Genomic DNA, 26,399 nt, shown 5'->3' with positions numbered 1-26,399 from the left:
TATCAGAAGGAGTTTCACTATGAGTACTAGCAGCAATAGTAGTAGTAGTGACAGTGGTAGTGTATTTATTACATTGACAGCCACAGACCAATCAGCTGTATCTGGGCCTACCCCTTTCAGATGTTATTGATACTAGCTGCCTCTAGGTTGATACTTCCGGGTCCTCTAGATAAGCTTGTGTTCGAGTATACAATAGCGGCACCAATATGCCTGTATCCATCATAACGCTTTACAAGGCCCAGGAAAAGCTTCATGGCAAGAGGTGCAAATGTCAGCTCTAAAAAAAGAACAGCAGCTATTCAACTGAATGATGCATTTTTCATATCAAGTCAAAGGGAGTGAAAGTCAAGAAAATAAATTCATTAGGCTGCTTTTTCCTTTTCCGTGTTCTTTTTGACGCTTGATACTTGCTCTCATTCATGGGGCTAAAAAGTAAAATGAATTATCCAATTAATTATCCAAACATGTTTGTGGATAGGGGAGTCCCAGCAGAGGGGCGTTGCTCCTAATAAACGGCTACAGCTGGAATAATTATTTATGTGTGACTATTTTGTTGCTCAGCTGGTTTTAGGTCTCACCTACCAGACATCAGTTCTTGTGTTTGTTCTTTCTCCGGAGCATAGCCTTTTTACCATACTTTTGATTAGCTGACTTGTGTCCTTCCACTGCTTACATTTAAGGAACTACTATGCTTCTTTTTTTATCAAGCATTCCATGAGAGTGAATGTGTTTTCTCTCTTGTGTGATCCGTATCGTACCAATATCCGTATCCATTGCCCACCCTTAACACGCTGCTCCCTTAGTCCTCACTGTTCTTCAAATACAATAATATATTTTCTTCTGAGTGCCCACTAGCTGCCAATTGCGGCTGGACTGTGACAAGCGCCTTTATGCTTCCCAGTTGTTCCCATGCCCCCCACACCCACCTGCCTTTGCTTCACTCCGCTTGACCTTACCCAGTCCCCGATTACCCCTGTTGCTTCCTCACTTCTTGCGGGTATTTACAAATGTATTTACCTTTGATTTTTTTTTCAAGGGCCCAGCAGCTGCCATTTGCTGACAGGTACTCAAGTACACAGGAGGCTCTTTTCCACACTTAGATTTTTTCTTCTTTCAATCTAATTGAAGTCAGTAGGCAGGCAGATGAGTGCTGCATTATACATACATCATAGTGCAGGCCCACAACTATAGAAGTGGATGCGTCCGGCAAAGGTGGCAGCATAATCATGGATGTATTTATTTTTTTGACAATGCTTCACAACATTAGCAAACAACATTTTGCTTCTTGTCCATTCTGCACAGCATCGTCAAAAAGCAGTGATAAAAATCAACAGGTCTACAAGGCTACACATATTAGATTTGCCAATGCTTATTTTTCTTCTTTCTGTCACATTAGGCAATCGGGCCTGAAATCTGTGTGCAGTAACTATGCTTGCTGTATGCCTTTTCCCCTGTCGATTCAATAAGTTCCCATGAGAAGGGGAACAGTAACACCTGGTATTTAATGCAGAGTGCAGAAAACAGCAAATCTATGGTATCATGCCCTTAATGCAAAACACGATGTTGACGTGTTTCCACTGCTTCTCTCTTCATGCCCTTTGCGTCTTCATGTTTCGTTTCAGCTAAGCAGTTTTCATCATTCCCATGAAATTCTCTTTTAGACTGATAAAAGCTACCTCAGTGAAAACTAAAAACATTTATGTATTCAGTGCATTTTTGAGAGGATGAATTTAATGTGTGATATTTCAGAGCACCATTGAAATCTAAAGTAGTCACTCATGCAGTGCAATGTAAGCTCTCCAGAAGAGGTGTAAGAATACACAAAATAGGCAATAACATGAGGTGAGAGAGTAATACTTACCTGGATAGAAATAAAGACTACTCTATGTGCAATTTAAAGAACTGGTAATTATAGGTCGTGCTGCGCTGTGAAGCCAGACCTAAGACTATTGTATTCTGGACTGTCAGGTTAATTGTTGTGTTTACTGATCCTACAAACAAGTATTCTGTGCCTCACACAAAGCACAAGAATTGTCACAAAGGTATCCAATTTTAGATGTGTGTCCTAAACTGAATCAACGCTCTAACATGACTCTATATGGTATCTGTGCTATTCCAATAACTCCCCTAAACGTTCCTGGATTATCCAGGGTGTGCCCATTTTCTTTTCGATTTATAGAAGGTTTTCGATAAGCCCTGCCCCTGGTGACCATGGAGTACGGGCTGCATGGAGACCGGACTGAATACCATCAGTAGATGTCTGCATGGCCGAGTTGGGCTATTCATACAATCTAGCTTAAATTTAGGGATGAGGTGGACTTCTGGCAAAAAAACCTTGCAGGATTATCCAAATAAAATGCATAAGAAGCCACATACAAGTGTTTTTAGCAGTAGTCACCTATCTATTGATTCACACTATTTTAATAATTGACTCGTGCGCTGGTACCAAGAATCCCTTCTAAAGATAAAAAATGGTGGTATCACACAGGCCTTAAAGTTAAACTTTTCCACATAAAGGTGCATAGCCACTGAAAGTAGAACTTATGCAATTTGGCAGGTCATGTTGTTTCATGTAAAGGTCCTTTTCATAAGTATTAACGCGAAGATGATGGGCATTACTTAACAGATCAGGAGGGAGTTCGGGGGGAATCAATAAGCAACAAAACATGACCACAAAAGCCATCAGCCATGGAATAAACGTAAGGACAATAAAGTAATATCATTGAAGTAGCCTGCATAGATTGAGTTCCAGTACATTGATCAACTCTCAAGTGCCAAGCTATGACCCATGCCCTCCAAATTATGAGTAATTGTTGGAAAAAAGGCCATTAACTTTCCTCACCTTGCAGTCCTAAACTGGTTTATGCAAGTCACTCTTTGATTTTGTGAACTAGTTGTTACTTTTGTGTGGACTATCAGGAGGACACAGCAGGTCAAAGCTGAAAGACCTTGAAGTTTTCTTACTGAGTCCATGGATAAAAATGCATTCAACCAGTCCTGGCCAGCAATTGTTGAACAAGAGAAATCATCAATTATACATAGTAGGGCAGCAGATTAGCTGTTTGCTTCGAGATATTTTGCCTTCCGATTAAATGAGAATGGCACTCCTACGAAGGGCCACTGAAATTCTGTGATTGTGTAGCCACATCGTTTTTCACATTATTGATTTGCCACTTTTACTGCATAATCACCTGCTGCATATTGTGCAGATTTTAACCACAATTTCTTTTCTTGCTAGCCCGAAGGGTTAAACAGTTACTAAAAACGCAGGAACGCCTCTTTACGCACAGTGGAAGGCCCTTTGCAAAGGTTGTCTGGTCACCTTTCTGTTGCTTAGTGCTATGTTTGGGTGTTAAACTGGTACCAGTGTGATGCAACAAATTGCCCAGGCAGTGATAACAAGTGTAAAAATGGCAAAATAATGAAGTAATAAAAAGACAAAATGTGCCACATTATGCCGCATAATTTGCTTTTTCTTGCAAAATAATATATTCAACCCTGCTGCATAAATTGTCCTTTCCCTGCTACATAATTCCAGTGGCCCTGCTCTAAGACAGATGTCATAAAGGCTCAAAGGAGACCTGGCCATTGAACCGTAGTTGCTCTCTAAATTATGGACAAATTCTTTACTTCATTCTGTATGAGTTGTTTTGATGCTTGGTATTTGGCAGCATTGTTTATTGCCCATTACTGCACCATGCAAGATTTAAATTCTTAAATTTGGCTATGCTTCACAAAGCATTGAATGGCCAGGGCCACCTTCCAACCACTGCATGCCAAGGTAGGGAAAGAACGGTTGGATGCAAACCTGCCACTCATAGTGACGAGAACCAGTGCAGTCAAATAAAATACATTCTATAATTATTCATGTAGTTTCCTCTCAGGGAGAAGTGGAGGTCAAGAGACATTCCCGCACAATCACACACAGTTGCCCCAGTATGGTCTGGCTTTAGAGTTTCAAGCTAAAATTCTTCACTATATGCTTTACTACCCCCCCCCCCCCCCACACACACACATACATTTAATAAGCCCTGAGAAACAGATTTAATAAGCCCTGAGAAACATCGGTCTGTAACAGCCCAAATTTCCTTCAATTTTTGCTGCCTGAACACATAACAACATGGTCATGTTTTATATCAATTGCAAGCATAGAAACACTTCTTACCAGTGTGTATGTACAGTGGCAGCTGAGGTGTGGAAACGAGCAGTAATAATATCTTCCTATCAGTGCCCCACCTTGCAGCAGTGATGCTGATCTGGACACGAAGCTAGTTCACAGATTGAATCAAGGCATTACATGCAGAGCCGCTCCGCTGTTCCAGATACTATGTGTGCCATCCCTGGACTGAGCAGCCACCACAATAAATAGAAGCAGCTAACTATGTTTGTTGTTAGGCCAGTAACGATGATCCCTTGATGTGACCTCCAGCTGGATTGGTTGGTTCAAGTTCTGAGAGCCCTTCAGCTGTTCACCTTCAGTCGCAAAGATCAGAAGAAGTACACCAGGACTCTCAGCACACCAACATTTTGGTAATTGGATTTTTGATAGCATCAGATTGGGCTCAAGGACTTGCAAGAGTTGTCTTGGGTTTAGGTACACTTCTAGTTAATGCCAAGATAAAAACAGTGGCGGTCGGTGCAGGTAAGTGTGGTGGGGCAGAGCACGGGGGTGTCGACAGACGACAGAATAGGAAAAAAAGAATCCTATTCCGTCGTCTGTCAAGTAGCACAGATCTTTTGAAGAATGAGAAAGAAGGATAAAAGAACGCGCATAACAGCCTCTTAAATTATGAAAAACACCCTTTGAGACTGTCCAACGTTAATCTGCATTGTAGATTTGTAGATGGGAAATTGATCGGAATTTTTTTTTCAGCCAAACAAATAGGACCTGAAAATATATTGCAAGTAAAATTGACCACCCAATTTACAGGCCTTGAGGAAGTCACAAAACAAAAGAGAAGAAAACACATACAAGAACCTAATAGCAAAGGAAACAGTAAGGTCATTTATGTGATTCAAGATTAAAGACGTGGGTGGTCCTTGTATTTGAATGTGCTCATGCAAGGATATCCACACTTAAAATCCACATGCATGATGGACAAGACCACCAAGTCCAACCATGTTACCTCAGAATCAAGGCAAACACACAACTACTCAGCACATCACCAATGCCAATACAAATGTGTGTCTGGAAAAAGCTGCAAAATCAAACCCGCCTGCGGGGCTCCTATGCTCAGGAAATCCACATCTCAGCGAGACAGCCATCAAAAGCAAGAGGCCGTCATCGCACTTCACAGGCGCTCAGCCTACTGCCATACCAGCCTTGTGCTTCGGTTATGTGGAAACACTGTCTTTATCAATTACATGAATTAAGAAAATCTCAGCATCACTTGATGGCCTAATTTATTTTCCTTCAAAGGCAGAGCTCACTTATGCTCTTGACTCAGGAGAATTCATATTTAGTTCAATTATCTTGTTTAAGCTGAAGGATTAATTAGATTTTGCATTTATTGGAGCGAAATAGCGACAGGATCCATACGATTTTCAGTTTCAAAGACTCCTAAAGCATCTGCAGATATCATTTTGTGAACATTTTGTTTAGTTGCAGGAAAGGTGGGGATGTCCTTACATATGAAATTCTAGCAGATGCACAGAGCGAAGGTGGCTGTCTATAGCCCTAAATAACTGGAACAAATGAGTTTGTCATATTAAACCCAGAGACCACTTTGTCCTCAAGGACAGGTTTGGCATGTTTGAGCATCCAGCGGACATCAAGAATTACATTGTTATCTTGTCCCTCAGTCCTTCATCATCCCTGCCTGTCTCCTGAGAGCCACTTTTGTACGCCTGACGCTCTTTTTTTTGGTTGCTCTCTGGCTAAAGAATGAAGGGGTTTAATGACTGGTTGTCTGCTGGGCTGGTATAAGTCAATAAAACTGCAAGATGAAAACAGTCAGTAGTTGCTGAAAATTACTTTAACCTTTTCAAAGTATGCTTGCTGTCTCCCGCCCACTGAATATACATTGCATAAGCCACACCTGACTAATCTTTGGCCCTTTAAACAATTTATGATGGAAATAAAACAAAAGATAAAGTGTAACCAGGTCAGTAACATATGATCGGAGATAATTTGGGCTTGTGGACTCTGTTTGGGAATGCTTTGGCTGTGCTGTTGCTAGTGTAGAGGAGGCTAATCACTTGCATCAAAACACAGGAAAGTTAACTGCTCCACTCCTGCCTGCCAGTGGAAAGAAAGGCCTGTGACTGCAGAATAACATGCAGTTTCTGTCGAAGCACCAGAACAGAAGGAGATTGTATCGCAAAGCTTACAGGCAGGATTGTCAAACTGATGAGCAGTAATTTACATTGGCTGACTGTGCACAATATCACTGTCAGAGCACAAGGCATGTGACAACACAATAACACTCCGTGTCAATGCATAACTGCGCTGTAACTTACAACAGCTGTAAATGGACAACACCTGTGACTCCAAAATAACATACAACAGTTGTAAATGCACAACTATGACTACACAATAGCGCACAATGCATGTCAAAGTATAAGGCCTGTGACTCCACAATAATATTCAATGCCTGTCAATGCAAGATGCATGTGGTTGCACAATAACAGGCAAAAGCTTTCAGTGTACAACAGCTGTGACTCCACAAAAACATACAGTGGTTGTCAGTGCAATATAGACTAAGTGAAAAAGTTGTGTGATTGTTTCTTAGAACGTTTCACAATAATACACAGTTTTTGCCAATGCACAAGGCTTGTGATTCCACAGTAACATGAGAGGCTGTAGCCTTACGGTTAAAGTGGTCGACCTTAAAGCTGAGGAGCCGGGTTGGAGTCTCGGCAACGAGGTTCTACATCTTGTGATTCTGGGCAGATCACCTAATCTCCCCGTGCCTAACAAAAATTAACGTGTTCTTATGTAACGAAACTGGTGCTCATGTAAAGCACTCTGATACCTGATGTCTCGGGTCTAGTTCACGCTATATAAAACTCTAAAAAAAACATTGGGCGGGTGTCAGTGCACAAAGCCTGTGACTCCTCTGTAATATGCAGTGAGTGTCTATGCACAAGACCAGTAATTCCACAATAACATAGGATGGGTGTCAGTGCACAATCCCTGTAACTCCACAGCAATATACAGTGGGTGTCTATGCACGAGGCCTGTGATTCCACAATAACATAGGGTGGGTGTCTGTGAATGCACAAAGCCTGTGACTCCACAGTATTATACTGTGGGTGTCTCAATGCTTGAGGCCTGTGATTCCACAATAACATAGGATGGGTGTCAGTGCACAATCCCTGTAACTCCACAGCAACATACAGTGGGTGTCTATGCGCGAGGCCTGTGATTCCACAATAACATAGGGTGGGTGTCTGTCAATGCACAAAGACTGTGACTCTTCTGTAATATACAGTGAGTGTCTATGCACGAGGCCTGTGATTCCATAATAACATAGGATGTGTGAAAGTGTACAAGGCCAGTGACTCCCAGTTACAAACAGTGGACAGTGGTCTATGCACGAGACCTGCGATTCGACAATAACATAGAACGAGTGTCAGTGAACAAGGCCTGTGACTCCATGATAACCCACAGTGGGCGTCAATGCACGATGTCAGTGACTCCACAATAACGTAGGATGGATGTTAGTGCACGAGACCTGTGGCCCCACAATGAAGTGGAATGGATGTAAATGCACAAGGCCAGTGACTCCACAATAACACAATGGGTGAATCTTCTTTAGGGATGGTTTGCATTAAGCCCCAGATTACAATTGAGAGCTGTGAGTAGTGTTTTCAAACACCCTGAAGCAAAGAAATCCAAACCTGAAACAAATACGAAGAAATCACAGAAATGTTTTCAGGTTTCTTTGAGAAAAAAATTACACCTGTAGAAAAAAAAACCCTAAGAAAAACATGCAGGGATCATTCTGATAACATATAGCACTCGGCAATGTAAAGCCAATATCAAGGCCCAGTAAGCTTCCTTCACTTTACTTTTTTAGTATTCGTGACTGTTGAATTATATAGGGTGTGTGTCTCACTTGCTGAAAGGATGCCTCACACACACTCCCCTCTCCTGCCTCCAGGGGTCAAAGGCTCTGTACCCCGACAGGAAGAGGCATGGGCTCTGTGTGCTGCAGCCCTCCCCTGCCTGCCCATAACCCTAAAAGTACACAAGCATGCAGACACGATTAATAGGAGAGAGCCTCCCGGGTGACTTAAAATGGGGTTGATCACTAGGATCAGGGCTTTGAGTGGGCCTGGTCTCAGCGGTGCTGAGCACCGGCAGTTTTTTTTAAAGGGGGCCTCGAAAAGGGTCTCTATCGGGTTCTGTTTTGTGCCCTGGCACAGGTGGTCCGTGCAGTGACAGCAGGCACATCCATGTGCGCCTGCTCACACTGCTCACTTCTCACTAGTGGAGAAGTTACAGCTGGATGTCAGGCCAGGTGAGCCTTGTAGAGGAAGGGAAATCTTTTAGATTGTAATGTTCTCTCTGGATTTCCCTGCTCTTTTTGAAACTCGGGAGCAGCAACATTGTCGTGGTGTCACCGGGGATGTAAGTGGAAGCCTTTTCAGTATTACATATAACGAGCCATAGTTGCTGCTTATTTATCTTATGCAACTAACAACCATTGTCAAAGCCAATAGCCCTGACATGTTGTAGGTTTAATGATACTTGTTATATTTTTTTATGTGTATGCAATGACAGAAACAGCAAAATTCAAGTTGGGCGCCACACTATGCTACGCACAGATTTTTACCTTGAGTGTTTTAAGCCACGCCCTTAATTACAATGGTCACGCCCCTTGGAGAGCCCCCCCCCCCCCAGTTATTTCATCCCATTTAAAACCCTGACTAGGATTATTGCCTATTTTCTTAAATCAGAATAAATACTCAACTTTTATTATGCTTTTAAAGGGTGTTTTTATATATGAATATGAAATTGATGTATTTTTATGAACTTTTATGGTCTTTCAAAAACAATGGAAAACCGAATAAAGATGATTTGATTTGATTTGACTTAAATCAGAATACATACTCACCCCTCCTTCCTTACTGATACATTGTGCAGGTTCTGCCTCGAAATTAAGGCACCGAAAGAAAATGTCTGATATTTTTGTAAATTCCAACGCTTCGGGAATTTTTTTTAGACGCGCCCGGAAATCTGTATTAAATGAAGTAATCTGTCGCCGGATAAGGGTTGTATTGAAATAATCTCCCATATTTCCGCTCGAGCTGCCCGGCTCACCCCCTGACGCATCATCAGAGACACCCTGCCGGGTGCACGGACAGCAGGGCCGCTCTCGGAGCCCGGGCACCTTGTGTGCATCAGCCGGAGGCTGCCCGTGTCCCCGGCTGATGGGAGACAGAGGCGCTCGGCGCGCACGGGAATGTTAATCCGGGGTCCTGCGCGCTGACCCGTGCCTAATGTTTTACAAGTCACATGAAGCCAGGACGGATTCCAGGGCTGAAGCTGGCAATGCCTCAGTTATCTACAAATAAACACCATTAATTGCTTTTAGAGTGTATCATGCAGGGCCTACATAACGAGCAGCTCGTTAATGTATCTGTGCCCAGGCCCCGCGTGGATCCGGAAGTGGGAGAGGTATTTAGAAGGAGCGAGCAGCCCCCACAGGAAGGGAAGGAGGGGGGCTGTCAGTGGTGGAAAGCATCATTTGATGCTCTTGTCCCCGGTGACCTTGCTGCAAGGATGCGCCCGAGCCCGATGGAATGAAGCTGCAGGCCTCCTGATCGCGGCCCTGCCCCGATGAGACGACGCCGCGGCAACGGTGGTAAATACACCCGAAAGGGAGACACCGCCTCCCAAACCCGACGCGTCGGGCCTCGTATTCTGTGGCTGCAATGCCGTGGAACGCAGTTCTCTGGTTTTTTTTTGGTGAATGTGTGAGACTGAACCGACACCGCAACAAACACAACCCGAGTAAATTATTCAGGAAAATCAGATAAAAGTGAAATAATGGATGCATATGAATCCGTGGGCACCAGCCCTACTGGTAATAGTGCGGGTGGGTGGCTGGAATCAGGTCCACTTTGTTCTTTTTGCTCTCGGTGCCTTTGCTTCAGAACAAAGAGTGCTGGCTCAGAATCTGACAGAGGAGGCAGCCTGGTGAAGGGCAGCAGGCTGGCCTGGCAGGGGGCGACACATCACCGTATAGCGAACCGGAAACACCAGCAATCATTTACAATATTAATTTTTAACACTAACACTGGGTAGTTTATTGTGATAATTGATGAGATTTATACATTACAAATGTATTCGGATGTGTGTGTAGCAATAGATATGCATGCGTTGTAAGAGAAATATAAGGATACAGAAAAAACGGGGGTCTCTCATAGGGGCGTGGCCGATGTAATTATGGGCTTGGCTTAAAATACTTAAACTAAAAATCTGTGCTTAGCAGAGTGTACAGCCCCACTGGTAGTTTGCTACTGCTGTCATTGCCTCCAGATATATAACACAACAAGTAACATTACCCCTACAACATGCCAGGACTATTGGCTTTGTCAATGGTTGTAAGTTGCTTAAGATAAATAAGAACTAACTATGTTTTTGCTGTATATAATATTGAAAATACTGTAGTTTCTGTGAGCGAGGATGTGGCGTAAGGCTAGAACTGCCGACTTTCGAGCTGAGAAAGCAGCTTCGAGCCTATGGTCAGCTCAACATTTCGTGATTCAAAACATGAATATGTGCTTCTGTAATGCAACTGGCGCTCATTTAAAGCGATGCAAGTTTGCGGTGACTAAAACAAAAAAACGAGTCTTTTAGAAGTTACATCAAAATCAGTGACCAGTGCATCTATTGCAAAGTTACGTTTTTTTTTTCTCCCCAACCTGAGGGTAAAAATAGAGAGCCTGATAGGGACCCGTTTCGGGACCTGCTTTTAAAAACTGCCGGTGGCGAGCACCGGAAAAACCCGGCTCACTTAAAGCCCTGGTTACATCCATGCATCGAGGGATGGAGATGTGTCTGGGCCCCTCGCCCACTTCCACAGACCATGCCAGAAACCTTGGCAACTTTGGGTGGAAAGATGGGGAAAAGATGAACTGATGGATGGATGAGTGGGGGTGTTTGGATGGATGGATGAGTTACGAATTCAGTAGAGTGGTGTTTAAAACAGTAGACGGATGGGATTGGATGGGCAGGTAGACTTGCAGTTGATGCGGATGGGTGGGTGAGGTTCAGTTTAATTTGTTTTTGCTCCAAAGGTATCAATCAATCAATCAGTGACACTTATAAAGCGCGCTACATACCCGTAGGGTCTCAAGGCGCTGGGGGGGGGGGGGGGGTGCCGCTACTGCTCGAACAGCCAGGTCTTCAGCTTCTTCCTGAAGGAGAGGTGGTCTTGGGTCAGGCGCAGGTCGGACGGGAGGGAGTTCCAGGTCTTGGCGGCCAGGTAGGAGAAGGACCTTCCTCCTGTAGTCGCTCTTCGGATGCGGGGGACGGCGGCGAGGGCGTGGTTGGCTGAACGGAGGTGGCGTTTGGGAGCGTAGAATTTGACTCGGCTGTTGAGGTAGCTCGGGCCTTGGTCGTGTAGGGCTTTGTGTGCGTGGGTGAGGAGGCGGAAGGTGATTCTCTTGCTGACGGGGAGCCAGTGAAGGTCTCTCAGATGTCCGGAGATGTGGCTGGATCGTGGGATGTCGAGGATGAGTCTGGCTGAGGCGTTTTGGATCCGCTGGAGTCTCTTCTGGAGCTTGGCGGTGGTACCGGCGTAGAGGGCGTTGCCGTAGTCCAGTCGGCTGGTGACGAGGGCCTGGGTGACGGTCTTCCTGGTCTCGGTGGGGATCCACCAGAAGATCTTTCGTAGCATGCGTAGGATGTTGAAGCACGCCGAGGAGACGTTGTTGACTTGCCTGGTCATGGAGAGGGAGGAGTCCAGGATGAAGCCCAGGTTACGTGCATGGTCTGTCGGTTTGGGTGCGGTGCCCAGGGCGGGAGGCCACCAGGAGTCGTCCCAGGCGGAGGGAGAGGAGCCCAGGATGAGGACCTCCGTCTTGTCCGAGTTCAGTTTCAGGCGGCTGGTCGTCATCCACTCGGCTACCTCTTTCATCCCTTCGTGCAGGTTGGCTCTGGCGGCGGCGGGGTCGTTGGTCAGGGAGAGGATCAGCTGGGTGTCGTCGGCGTAGGAGATTATGCTGAGGTGGTGTTTGCGTACGATGGCCGCGAGGGGGCTCATGTAGACGTTGAAGAGGGTGGGGCTCAGGGATGATCCTTGGGGGACGCCGCAGATGACTTCGGAGGCCTCTGACTTGTACGGAGGTAGGCGGACTCTCTGTGTTCTTCCGTCGAGGAAGGAGATGATCCATTCCAGCGCCTTGTCCTGGATTCCGATGTTGCTGAGGCGCTGTACTAGGGTGCGGTGGCAGACCGTGTCGAATGCCGCGGAGAGGTCTAGGAGGATGAGGGCCGCTGTTTCTCCATTGTCCATCAGGGCTCGGATGTCATCGGTGGCGGCGATGAGGGCGGTCTCGGTGCTGTGTTTGGCTCGGAAGCCGGACTGTGAGGGGTCGAGGGATCCGTTCGTCTCGAGGAAGGCGGCCATCTGCTTGTTGACGGTCTTCTCGATGACTTTGGCTGGAAACGGGAGAAGCGAGATGGGGCGGTAATTCTTGAGGTCGGTGGGGTCCGCTGTTGGTTTCTTGAGTAGGGCGCTGAGTTCGGCGTGTTTCCAGCTCTCAGGGAAGATGGCGGTTTCGAAGGAGGTGTTGATGATGTCTCGCAGGTGGGGTGCGATGACAGCGTCGGCCCTGTTGAAGACGTGGTGAGGGCAGGGGTCGGTCGGTGATCCGGAGTGGATGGAGTTCATCGTGCGGATGGTGTCTTCGGTGCTGATCGGGGTCCAGGCGTGGAGGGTGGTGGTGGGGGGGGGTGGTTGGTCGGTCATGGTGTGCGTTGGTTGGTTGTTGAAACTGCTGTGTATGTCCGTGATCTTGTTGTGGAAGTATGAGGCGAGGGAGTTGCAGAGGTCTTGCGATGGGGTGATGTCGTTGTTTTCTGCTCTGGGGTTGGAGAGCTCTTTCACGATGTTGAAGAGTTCCTTGCAGTTGTGTGCGTTGTTGTCCAACCGGTCCTTAAATGCTGTTTTCTTGGCGGCGCGGATCAGCTGGTGGTGTTTCCGGGTGGCAAGTTTGTAGGAGGTCCTGTTGTCCGGTGTCAGTTCCCTTTTCCAGACTTTCTCGAGGGCTCGGCAGTTCTTCTTGGAGCTCTTGAGTTCGTCGGTGAACCATGGGGCCTTCTTGCTGCCGGGTCTGCTAGGCGGGGTCCTCAGCGGGGCGAGTTCGTCCGCGCAGTTGCTGATCCACTTCGTGAGGTTGTCGGCGGCCTGGCTGGGGTTCGCTGAGCTGGCAGGAGGGTGCTGGCTCAGGGAGGTGGCGAGCTGGTCTGCTGTGATCTTGTTCCAGCTTCTGCGGGCGGTCTGTTGCTGGTGATGGTGGGTCGTCGTTCTCTTGAAGGTGAAGTGGACGCAGCTGTGGTCCGTCCATTGAAGCTCTGTGGCGTGGCTGAAGTCGATGTCTGTGCTGGATGAGAAGACGGCGTCGAGTGTGTGTCCGGCGAGGTGGGTGGGGGTGGACACCAGTTGCTTGAGTCCCAGGTTGGCGAGGTTGTCAAGCAGGGTGCTGGTGTTGTGGTCGTTGTTGTTCTCCAGATGGAAGTTGAGGTCTCCCAGGAGGATGTAGTCAGCGGAGGGGAGGGCATGCGGGCTGATGAAGTCGGCGATGTCCTCGCTGAATTGCGTGCGTGGTCCAGGGGGTCGGTAGATCAGGGTGCCTCTGAGGGTGGTGTTCGGGTTGGTGTGGATCTGGAAATGCAGGTGTTCGGCGCTGGTCAGGGTGTTGTCGGTGCTGGTCGTGAGGCGGATGGTGTTCCTGTGGATGATGGCGATGCCTCCTCCCATCTGGTTGGGGTTTCGGTCCCTCCGGACGATCTTGTAGCCCTCTGGGACAGCGATGGCGATGTCGGGCGCTGAAGAGGCGTTCATCCAGGTCTCCGTGAGGAAGGCAACGTCAGGGGCTGTGGCGTCTAGGAGGTTCCAGAGTTCGATGGCGTGTCTGTGGACGGAGCGGGTGTTGAGCAGGATGCACTTGAGGTGGGTGCTGCTGGTGTTCGACTTGGCGGGTGCTGGTGCGGGGCTGGTCCGGATGCAGGAGAACTTGCAGGCGTGGCAGCTGAAAGGTCCGTGGGTGCGTCTAGGAGTGGCTTGGTGGCATTCTGGGAGTCGGCCGGTGTTGAGTGCGATGAGGGTGGCGGCGGAGTACGTTCTGCGGGTCGGTCGGGGTCTTCGAGGTCCAGGGGTCCTGGCGCTGGTCGCGATCCGGTCGCGGACGGGCGCAGACGGGCTTACCTTTGGCGCGCCTTTGGCGCGCCCGCTGCGCGTGACCGCTGCGCGTTCGCACGGTCGCCATTTAAGGCGAAGTGCGCGGGTGGACGGAGCAGCTGGGAGGCGGGAGCGGGGAGGGTTACAGAAGGCAAAAAGGGGCGGGGACAAGCGGCGGTGGCGGGAAGGGAGGGCGGGGGGCGGTGAGGTAGGCGGACAACAAGGAAGGAGAGCAAACACGGAACAAAATGCTATTACAGTAAAAACAGGCACAAAAAAACGCTAAAAGAGGGGAAAAACAGAGTATAGACCAAACAAGCACAAAGTACCGTAAAAACAAGGGAAAAAACACTCGCAGCGGCGGCAGCCGGCACACGAGGCAGCAGCGAGGCAGAGGTCGGCAAGGGGCACACGCAGCAGCTGGTGGCCGTGCGGCGCGGGGGTGTCCCACAAGTGGGTCACACTCACCTGCGTCGCACGGTCGCCATTTAAGGCCAAGTGCGCGGGTGGGCGGAGCAGCTGGGAGGCGGGAGCGGGGAGGGTTACAGAAGGCAAAAAGGGGCGGGGACAAGCGGCGGTGGCGGGAAGGGAGGGCGGGGGGCGGCGAGGTAGGCGGACAACAAGGAAGGAGAGCAAACACGGAACAAAATGCTATTACAGTAAAAACAGGCACAAAAAAACGCTAAAAGAGGGGAAAAACAGAGTATAGACCAAACAAGCACAAAGTACCGTAAAAACAAGGGAAAAAACACTCGCAGCGGCGGCAGCCGGCACACGAGGCAGCAGCGAGGCAGAGGTCGGCAAGGGGCACACGCAGCAGCTGGTGGCCGTGCGGCGCGGGGGTGTCCCACAAGTGGGTCACACTCACCTGCGTCGCACGGTCGCCATTTAAGGCCAAGTGCGCGGGTGGGCGGAGCAGCTGGGAGGCGGGAGCGGGGAGGGTTACAGAAGGCAAAAAGGGGCGGGGACAAGCGGCGGTGGCGGGAAGGGAGGGCGGGGGGCGGCGAGGTAGGCGGACAACAAGGAAGGAGAGCAAACACGGAACAAAATGCTATTACAGTAAAAACAGGCACAAAAAAACGCTAAAAGAGGGGAAAAACAGAGTATAGACCAAACAAGCACAAAGTACCGTAAAAACAAGGGAAAAAACACTCGCAGCGGCGGCAGCCGGCACACGAGGCAGCAGCGAGGCAGAGGTCGGCAAGGGGCACACGCAGCAGCTGGTGGCCGTGCGGCGCGGGGGTGTCCCACAAGTGGGTCTCAGGTATTTGCTGCTTGTGTGAATCTCTGTGAAGCACTCTGATGCCCTCTGGTCAAGTCTGCGCTATATAAAACTCAGTAAATAAAAAATACTAATGAATTGGCGGATGATTAAGTATGAATGTTTGGGTTGCTAAACCATATATATAGTTATATATATATATATATATATATATATATATCCAGCTCCTCCTCACTTCAGATTGTAGCTACCGCCTGCCTGAACAGCGGGTGTCTCGTCGAAAAAAATACCTCTGAAGTCGGGTCCTTAAAACACCCCACCTCTCAAGTAGTAAAACCACAAGTTGACGAGACTGTGTGCTGGCCAAAGAATTGTATTTTCGGCCAAAGAATTTTATTTTCAGTCAGCCCTCGAGGGCTGACTGAAAATAAAATTATTTGGCCAGCACACAGTCTCGTCAACTTGTGGTTTTACTACTTGAGAGGTGGAATATATATATATATATATATATATATATATATATATATATATATATATATATATACATACATATATATGAATGAACCAAAGTCCTAGCTCCCCAAGTGCTCTGCGAGAAAACAGGAGGAGACCACAGCGCATTCCTCAGGGTGATTTTTTATTGCAGATGAATTAAATTAAAGGAGCACCCATAGTGCAAAGACAAGTGTCCAGCCTGACGCGTCTCGACCGCTTATATATATATATATATATATATATAATATATCTCACAAGATATAGTCGCCACTATGTAATCATACACGAGTCTCAGAATTTTCCACAGGAGGAGTGTTCTTTATTTTGCTTAGGGTTCTGTTTGATGAATCTTCATGAAACTTTCCCCCAAAAAGTTGATCTAGCACAACTCCTTCATGGAAAGTTTTGGTGTGGTCCATCAAGTGGAGGTTGAGAAAAAAGGAGCTCCCAAAACATATTTTTTCGCTGTGCAGTTTCCCCAGGAAAAAGTAGACAATAATGTAGAAAAAAACACTAAAAGGAATTGCGCCAAATTTGGCAGAAAGCTAGATATTTATCGGAAAAGCATGCTTTTTGTGATTTGGTGTAAATCGGTTAAGCCATTTTAGAGAAAGAAGGTTCAAAATGTATAGATATATTTTGCAGCTGGACTCCAGCAGGACCAACTCTCCACCACCTGAAATTCGCCAGCTGTATGTAACTGACAAAAGTATAACATCCACTGCTGTGATGCACTGCTTAATGCAAAAACAACAATTGATGGACAGAATGCAGAACAATGTCATACATTCACCCCAGTACAGAGATCTGGGCCTAAATCCATCGTTTTTTTGCACTCCACACCACCCCAGTTCAGACATGGCCATATGCAAATCAGCCTTGACCCTGTGCCTCATGGGAACAGTCCAGCCCGAACTGCCAAGCCATGTCTTTCCTGGACCAGAATCAAGCATACCCAACCCCGAGTGGGTGGAGTATGCTCAGACGTGAGTCCCATGCTCTCCACACCACTGGAGTCAAGCTATCCTGGCTGAAGACGGCTGATAGCCAGAAACCGGTCCTAGGATGCTTGATTCCGGTCCAGGAAAGACATGGCTTGGCAGTTCGGGCAGGACTGTTCCCATGAGGCACAGGGTCAAGGCTGATTTGCATATGGCCATGTCTGAACTGGGGTGGTGTGGAGTGCAAAAAAACGATGGATTTAGGCCCAGATCTATGTACTGGGGTGAAAGTATGACATTGTTCTGCATTCTGTCCATCAACTGTTGGTTTTGCATGATGCACTACTTAGGCACATGTTACACCGCTGATGACATCTGAAATGTATGACGGCACAAGTTATATTTATGTCAGTTACATATAATTGGCAAATTATTGTTTTTTGGTTTTTTAAATTGTAGTGCTTTTTCAGTACATTTCTGCTTTTTTTAATGTTAAGTGAAAAAATTCTCACAGATAGATCCACTATTTTTAACCTTTTTTTTTTTCAGTGAAATATATATACATGTATATGTAAATGGACAATTACTACTCCTATGACAACATTCAGTTAATGCATATAGATCCCAGTCTCCTAATCAAAGCCCACCAAAGCGCGGTCAGTGTATGTGTGCATCTTGTTATCTCATAAATAACAAAAGCAGTGCTTGCCTGGTGGTCTTTAAAAACGAGTGTCACGATGAGAGTTGTGCGCGAAGACAGAAAGTGATTATATCTCAAACCTTACAGGCAGGATTATCAAACAGATGAACGATAATGATGTGAAACAAACCAAAAATACATGTCTTTTTTCTTTTCAGAGGATGCAAATTGAGGCCCAGACTTTCAGCGGGAAGGTGTGGGAATTAGAAGTGCAGGAAAAGCCTGCATCTTTCTGTGGAGACGATGAGGTAGTTTAATTTACTTTGTTATTACATTTTGCAATCATTTGCTCATTTACATCTTGATTAAAAGGCATTTAAAATTGCAAATCATGGTTTTTTGATTAATCTAATTGTTAACAAAGTCTGGTTTGCACATGAGCCTTTCTACCTTCAGGGTGAATAGCAGTGAAACTGGCCAAGTGGTAGCCCCAGATGTGACCCAGGACCCCCGAAAAAGACCCAACACTGAACTCTCTGCTCCCTTGTCAAAATCTCAATGAGTGGGAAAGAATTGTGCTTGGGTGTTAATAGTCTACATTTTGTAGATAATAAATTATGTCTTCCAGAGCATCAGAAAAAAAGACACAGCAGTGTAATAAAAAGACCCCCAAAATTAAAAAAAATGTGGTTTCCCACTGATCTTTCTCTGTGGAAATAGCTCTGGGGACTACCTCCTTAAGGGGCAAGGGTTAAGGCAGTGCATGGGTAAGAACACGTTCCATTTTGTACCCCTTAATGAGGTATGTTGTAACAAGTGTGTGCAGTACCTTCCTGTGTAAATGGAGATGCCATGATGTTGCCCCAGGTGTTCTTCTCTTGTGTCAGAGATGGATTACCATTGTACTTAAAAATGCAGATTTTTTCATTTAAAAACAGCAATTCATTAAATGTGTCCTTCAAACTGACATGTTCAGTGTTAAAAGGGACTACCATTTGGCTGAAATCTTTTTACAGACCCAACTTCTCCTATGCGCTCTTCCATGACTATGTTTCACCATTTAAGTTCCTAAAAAGGAGGTTATTGTTTCACAAAGAGCGGATTCCCACACCTGTGGCGGCCATTTAGGACCTCCTCCTGGCCGAGCTCCACGTGCCAGAGCGGCGCCCGCACACTCACTACTGGCATGGAGTGTCTTTGCCACCTTCCTGGGACAGGGGGCAGCAGGCCTATGGGGCTAATTACTAAGTCTTTGTAAAGAATGTCCTTCTCTGAACCACAAAAGACTGGAAATAGGGCCATGGTGGGGATATGCTGCAGCAAGTGGAACTTGTGGCTTTGTTTTATTTTCAATGAGAGTTCTACTTTAAAGGCTGTTGCTAATGGACATATAGCAAAGTGACGCACCAGAGCAGGAAGAACTAGGAGCACGGTATCATTCTGCATGTTTAGATATGATGTTGACGACAGTGAGTATCTGAGTGACATACAGTAAACCATCCATTCAGGGCTACATCACAGAGTCCTGTCCCCTGCCCACCTCGTAGATGTTAAGGTACGGAGTTCTATCAGTGAGTTGTCCATGCAGTATATACTGTATAGGAGTCCTTTTTACTAACTCACTCGCTAGTCGAGAATGTTCCACTCCCCCTGGCTTTCCTGATGTACCTCCAGAGAAGTTATAGACTTGGGGACTCATTTACAGTTTGGCCGATGGGAAACTCCGTCACTAACGAGGCAGGTATTCTGTCTGCATTAGTATAAGGGCGCTTTTACATACTACTGTGTTGCAGTTGTAATAAGGCAGATAGGGCATACAACAGGTTTGTGCTGGAGTATCCGATCCACCAAACTCTAAATAAGGCCACTTGCTTAGCAAGTAATGTAGTTTCATCAAAAACCTAGAGGGAACGGATGTAGCATCACAGCCCTTTGATCCTCTCCTTCCTTTTAATTACATCCCAGCCCTCAGCCTTCGTGCTTTTTTTTATGGAATCTGTCACTTTCAAACACACAGTAAGTGATAGCAGGCCAAAGAACCAGCTAGCAAAATTAAAGCAGTTTCACTTTTATAAGATCAGTAATCAGATTGGTTATTTATTAGATTGAGCGAAACAATTTACAAGTGAACCACATGAGAGGCAGCAGGCAGTGCTTAATTTGTAAAAAACATAAGTGCCAGGGCTCTCATCAGGAGACCACACATTGGCCCTGCCATGCTGCCATGATATTAACAACAGAACAACTAACCATCACACTCCTACAAGTGTGACAATTCAGACTATTCCAGGCCCCCAAAGCTATAAGAATGGCTTGGGCGACAGGTTATAGTCATTTTGAATGTGTATAGATTTAATAATTAACTGTTGCTGTGGTTATCTCTAAAATAGCTAGACAGCACCAACTTGTGGCAGGCTGTCACAAGGGCCGGTGTTGACAATTGAGTGCCGGTGCCGACCACCGGCTCAAATTAAGCACAGGCAGCAGGTGATACCCCCAAATGAAGTTCCTGCAGACGGCCTGACGCTTCCTACTGCAGACACACATTTCCCCACTTTGAGGTGACTAAGCCTATGATCTTGAAATGTGGGTTGCTTGAGCAGCTCCAGCCTGTCCTTTATTTCCCAGATGAGTACTGATTTCTGGTGAACGCTGCCATATCTTCCACACTTGACTATGGATGTACAATTTGTTATGTATTTATAGATAGGTATTTATAGAGCACGAACCACATGCAAGGCCAACAGAATGCTTCACGTGGAACCAAATAGATACATATTACATGTAACATATCAGAGAACACAAGAATTTGGGAGTGGGGGAGCACTTTTCTGGAAAATGAATGCTGATCAGACAATTCTTTAAACTTTTCCTGAAGAAAAATGGTTCGGGTTCAGTCTAATTGATTTAGGTATGAGGTCCCACAGTCTAGGAGACAAGCATGAGAAGGCTGGACTTGCTGTGGGGGATCATACCCAGATTGTTTATAATTAGATCTAAGAAATGTGTCTGTGTTCTAAGGTTATCCATTTTTCCTTGAAATGTCAGTGCTGCCACTACAGAATTATAATTCCATAATTTGGGCTAGGTAGCTAATCAGAAGCAAGATCCTTCTGAATTCAAGCCTCATAGCTGTCTGACTTAGTCCCGCTTGTACAAAGAAGTAAATTCAACCATCTGACATTTTAAAAGTCTTTAAAGACAGGATCAAATTCACAAAGCTATTTGCCTCGGTATGTTTATCCTACACACGCAAAAAAACTTTTTTTATGAGTGCAAACCCAATTTTGGAATTCTGTAGAGTTGAGAAGTTGATTTTGCACTTGTGAATCGATTTACTCATGCCCAGTTTTTTCCATGATTTCATCTACACACAGGTTCAGTGAGTGAGCATTATGGGACGAGAATGCTCTGTGAGTTTGTAAGTGCATAGTAACTGGCATTACTGATTTGCTTATCCAAAAAGATACATACTGTATTTTCACACAAAAAACTGAATTCATGAAAGTTTTCCAAGATTTTCCCTGGTAACGTGTGGATCCCTCAAAATACAATAGCCGGATAGTGTTACACTGCTGTACAAAGATATAGGATTCAAGATATACTTTTGTAAATTCCTGAAAATTGTACATCTGCAGGTACTGATAAAATGCTTTCTTTCGGTATCAGGCCCCTCAACTTATGTCCAAAAATGTGCCCCTGATTAGGTAACCTAAAAACGATAAGGGGCTAGTCTGTTTCCCCTCAGCCTTATGTACACAGCCGGGATAACCTTTGGTTTGGGTGATTCCTTACTCTGAAATGTGTAACATTATATGTGATCACAGAGAGACGTGATAACCAGCCACTATTCCACTTAGGTCAATAGTATATAACTATTATTTATTTATAATTTATACATCATGCTCTTAAAAAACAAACATGATAAAAACCATGTAAAATAAGATTTTTTAACTGTATAGATATAATTTTCTGTAGCATCGCTACCTCAATATATTTCTTTTTACCCAGAAGTTCCATAGAGGATGTGGGGATTAAAAAAATATTCCTTAAAAATACAGATTGCTAAGCCTTTCTATGTATATTTAAAAGCAGACCACGGTTCAGCAAGATATGAGTCCACGTGGAAGAACCATTAAAAAAACAGGTACATTTTCCATCATTAGCCTTAATAACTGACATATTGCCTGCCCCCTTTGCCACCTTAGATTTACCCCAGTGTTAATCTAGAAAGAGGGTTACCTCCAGCATTAATCCAGGAAGAACGTTTCTTACTGATGGGTTTTGGAAGAGTCTCACATATTTTATTATATTTGAATAACCCAAATATTCGGGTGTCAAGGCCGCGGAGTGTTTCTCCTTCAAACATAGGCGACGCATGTATGGAAACGTATCCAGTACCAATATCTTGAAAGTGCGGCCTTGATGGCTAAGGCTGCACACCTCTCAAGAGAAGGTGTCCTTCTGTGTTCCTGTTTCCATGCATTAATTATAGCGCCTCTATATTAATCCATGTTAGAGGTGGTGGGAGGCTCAGCGAATAATCCATGTTCCTTCCAGTTGAAAGATTTGCAGGACACCAGGAAACGAGTCAATCGATGATTCTGCGCGCGGCCCTTTCCCCGACCGCCATGTCGCGCGGCTCGCGCGCGCGCGCGCGGCTATATTTGCCAGTCAGCTGTGTTAATCTTGTCACCGCCGCCATCAAAGCAGGAGGCTTCGCTTTGTTGTCTGAAGCCGAGCATGCTTGTGCTACAAGGACGAGGGAAGCACAACTTAAAAGAGTTTTTACAATAACATCTAACCGTGGATCACTTGCAGTCTTCAAACACGGCGCTCGCTTGAGCGGCGGCCCCGGAGATAAGCGCGGGAACTTGAGTGTGATCGTATTTCACATGGCTTCGAATCACGCCAGCGCGAGACAGATGAAAGGGCCCCCGAGCCACATAAAGAGCTATTTTATCATGGCCATACATCAAGTTAGGGCCAAATAGTAAAAGTCTCAGAGGGTTTCTTGAAGTGAAAATATTAATTTTAACTGGAAAAGCAGAACTGAAATGAAGGTGTCTTTTTAAACGGCATCCTCAGACAAGCATTGGCAAAGGCGGTAGATCTGGTGTTGTCCACTGGACGATTGTCTTTCACAATGCTTGCTTTGTTTAGTCGTTGTTTGGCAAAACTTTGTTGTTGGGGAAGGTGCTGGGCCCTCATTATTGTAAAAAACTAAAACACTGGATAAAGCATAAATATTTTCTGGTCTCAAAATGCACACTTTGCTTTAGTAGTCCCTGACCCTGAAGGTCGCTGTTTTGTGCGCTCCTTGTGACAGGGCAGAATGCTGTCACTCACAGTGAAATTAGCCAACGGCTGAATTAGGTTGAACCCATTGCCCTATACTGTATGCAGTAGTGGGTGGAAGACAAATGTGAATGACACATGAACAAACCAATGGATGAAGACCGCTGGCTGAAAGCCCCTATAAGTAAGTGTATTATACATATAATTTTAGTAAAATCAAAAGGAATTAGCTAATGCCAGATTTAGAAAGGAGAAACCTATTACCAATGCTTGATTACGCCTTATAACACGAGTGAGGGCATGAATAAACAATGGAATGCATTTTGTTTAGTTAAATGCTAAATACCACTGCTCAAAGGTCCCAGTAAAAGAGAAGATTTAAATGAATGCTTTAAAGGCGCAGTAAAATTGATAAGTAGTGCTGTAAACTGGTCCTAAAAAGGCGAGCTTGCTAACCTTCATGAAATGCAACTTGCAAAGAACAGCTACAAAAATAAATAATATTACTTCTGGGGTCAACAGATTGGTACCTATAGAAGTAGTTGAGGTAAGAATGGCAAATCTGAGTTTTTTTTATCAAATTGTATTCACTTTTTTTTATTTTATTGTAGGTATTTTACATAATGTGACCTTGGTGTGATGAAGTAAGCAGGGTGTGGCCCAAAGATTGTGCTAATTCCCATAAAGTGTAAAAGTAGGTTCAGGGAGCCCAGCAAACTTGTATGTACATTCGGTTTCTAGGAATTCAAAACATTTTCCATGGATAGACCTGGAAAGCTGTGTTAGCCTCATGGGATAAGTTGTGTGAATTCTGTGTTATCACAGGCACTACTGTTTGAAGACTATAGAATAGAATATAGGGAACATTTGTGCACTGTCATATGGCAGTGCATTTGTGCAGATGCTTATTGAAAGGGAAACATGTTATCTCCTGGGGCAAAGGACCTTCTCTTACACCCACATGACATTTGGTGGTGCTCCTTTCCTCTTCATGGTAATATTGTCCCATTTTCTCTTATGGTGTGAAACAAAAGGCTTATTATCGCAAAATGGGTATGCCACACCTTTTACCTGCACTGCAAGTGTTTATGGAAATGCATGCAGGAAGCTGGCCTTCTACATAGTGTACTAAAATAAAGTACACTGTGCAGAGAGTCCAGTGGGTCCCCAATTGGTTTATAGAGGCAAGGACACACAGCCGGTTTGCCGGGACCTGGGCAGGGTGGCTTGGGAGCAGAGTAGTTAGGTAGGATGGGCAGGGTGCGCAAAGATGCACCTCGCGATCAAGGAGAAACAGCTGGCGGGCTGAAATCGAAGCAGCTGGGCCACTATCAAAGTGGGTCTCAGTAATGCTGATGCCCCTCAATGGCTACTTTGCCCTGGTGCAGTGAGAATCCGGACTGGACCCTCACTGTTGGGATTTGGTGCAGGGCAGCTGTTACCCTAGGGGTTGGTGCTGCACAGTCCGGTTGGTCCTGGTGTCTTGACACTCGGCGAGGAGACAGATCTGACCTTCCAGAGTACGGATACCTTCTCCTGGTCATCTGCGGCATCAGTGAGGCCAGGGAGCTGCAAGGCAGTGGACTGGACTCTGATTGTCGGTGCCTGCAGACTGCAGGGGAGTATCTCCTCTGCTCCAAGGGAGACTACCAGTGATTTTTGAAGTGCTGGTAGGCTACCCGAGGCTTTGGTAGTTCTCCAGCTCACAGGAGGAGTCACCATGTCACGATTGTCGAGAGAGGGCTGAGGACAGCAGAGTTTTGCGGCAAAGTACTGCTGCAGTTCTCACCAGGTAGTGACTCTTCTTCACCCTTCTTCTGTTGATCCGTCAAATCTGAGTTCTCAGGTTAACTCGTGCCTCTTAACAATATTGAACTTAGGGGTGTTTACTGGAAGTGACAGGTAGTGGCCAATAGGTTACTTACCTTTAGGGTGTCTACACCCTCTTCTGTGGGAAGTAGACATAACTCTGACCTTAAAATGCTAATTCCATCCAAAGCAACATGGTGGAATCTGAAAAGTGGGGTCCACATCAGCCGGCCCACCCTAGAAGTGTTGTGGGCTGAATGTGGGCACAACTCCTGATGTTACTAATTTTTCCGCTTATCTTTCCATTAAAAAGTGGGGCCAGGACATGTGGGTGGCACCTCCACTATCTGGAGAGGCCCAGAGTTGCATAACAAAGACAGGGGTGCCAATTGTGGAATAGTATTACAGTTTAGTGAAAGAACACTGGTACTGGGGACCTGGTTAGCAGAAACACAGTACACCTTCAGTCAAAGATGCATCAGATGCCAGGCAAAAAGTGTGCGGGGGGAGTACTGCAAATAAACCCCAGTTTCCTACAATGTACAAAACAGCACATGACCCGGTTTTCTGCAGGACCTACAAAGACATGCCTAGAAGGCTGGCCAGATTCAGATCTAGTTCCTGATTTTAGACCCAGACTTTTATTTTGGATAGACCTGGGTATTAACTTTTTGACCATTTGAAATAATATAGTTAGGAATTTTGATGACGTTTCTTTGCTTTATAAATGTCACTATCGTGATTGAAAGTGCTGAGGGATCTTTAGGAAAGAAGACGCAAGAACTTAGATATTAACCCAAGCGCCCCTTCTCTCTGTCAAAACTAGAAGACATTTGTTCGGGTAAAGTAAACTAGAGCAGTTAATCAATGGGACGACCACCCGAATAATGTATCTAGAAGCTTTCTTATTTAAGGACTCTTTTTTTTGTGCTAGAATTAGAACGAATAGAAATTTTAGAAGAAAAGGAAGGGGAAAGATGAGATGCTGGATGGTACACCCTATATGGAAACATCTGTTGCCCTGTGAATCTTACAGAACTTAAGGCAACTTTTTTCAAACACATCACAAATATTGGCAATTATTTTTGAGCTGGCAGCCAGTGCCAGTCAAGGGCCTTCTGGGCATGGGTGAGAGCGAAGGCAGCAGTATGTCAGTAAATGAGCTGCTTGTCAAGTAACCATAACAGCGAGGCAAACATTCAGGGTGCCTTTTCTTCTTCTGGTTCTTTTGCTGTGTTGGGTGCCCTGGGGGACAGTACTAAACTCCGTTTTTTTTTACTGTGGGGGTTTTGGTATATCCCTACCTTGTTCCAAGGTGCAGTAGGACACCTCCCTCAGGATACTTTTATTGCAGCAGGACCGTCTCACACATGAGGTGTAATTTGTATGGGCTTGTTATAATCATAATCCATATTTGTAAATCATGAACATACCACCCCTTAAGGTTCAGGGGTCGGGGAGATTAAGTGACCTAGTGCCCATAGTCACATGATGCTGAGCTGATGCTGGGGATCGAACCCTGAGCCCCGCGCTCCGGAGTCAACCGCTCTGGTCACTGCCCCACACCACACCTCTTTGTTGAAAACAGTTCACAGAAACAGTGATGTGAGCAGTAGGAGAAACAACAGCATCTCACT

The 26,399-nt window shown here is 45.8% G+C and overlaps 1 protein-coding gene across 6 annotated transcripts in view; it reads left to right on the top strand.

Moving 5' to 3' along the window:
• MAMLD1 (mastermind like domain containing 1) overlaps positions 1 to 26,399 on the top strand; it is a 325,103-nt gene that overhangs the window by 252,421 nt on the left and 46,283 nt on the right. For 3 of the 6 annotated variants that reach the window (XM_086918603.1, XM_086918602.1, XM_086918606.1), the window contains exon 3: positions 17,874 to 17,963. The exons of the other annotated variants lie outside the window; for them this stretch is intronic. In XM_086918603.1, coding sequence (XP_086774729.1) covers positions 17,874 to 17,963 — 90 coding nt within the window. The remainder of the gene's footprint in view (positions 1 to 17,873; positions 17,964 to 26,399) is intronic. 6 annotated transcript variants of the gene reach the window in all.

This window comes from Lissotriton vulgaris, chromosome 4_1 (genome assembly GCF_964263255.1).
Source record: "Lissotriton vulgaris chromosome 4_1, aLisVul1.2, whole genome shotgun sequence".
NCBI classification, from domain to species: Eukaryota; Metazoa; Chordata; class Amphibia; order Caudata; family Salamandridae; genus Lissotriton; species Lissotriton vulgaris.
Note: the sequence above shows the minus strand (reverse complement) of the source record. Positions and strands in the feature narration are given on the sequence as shown.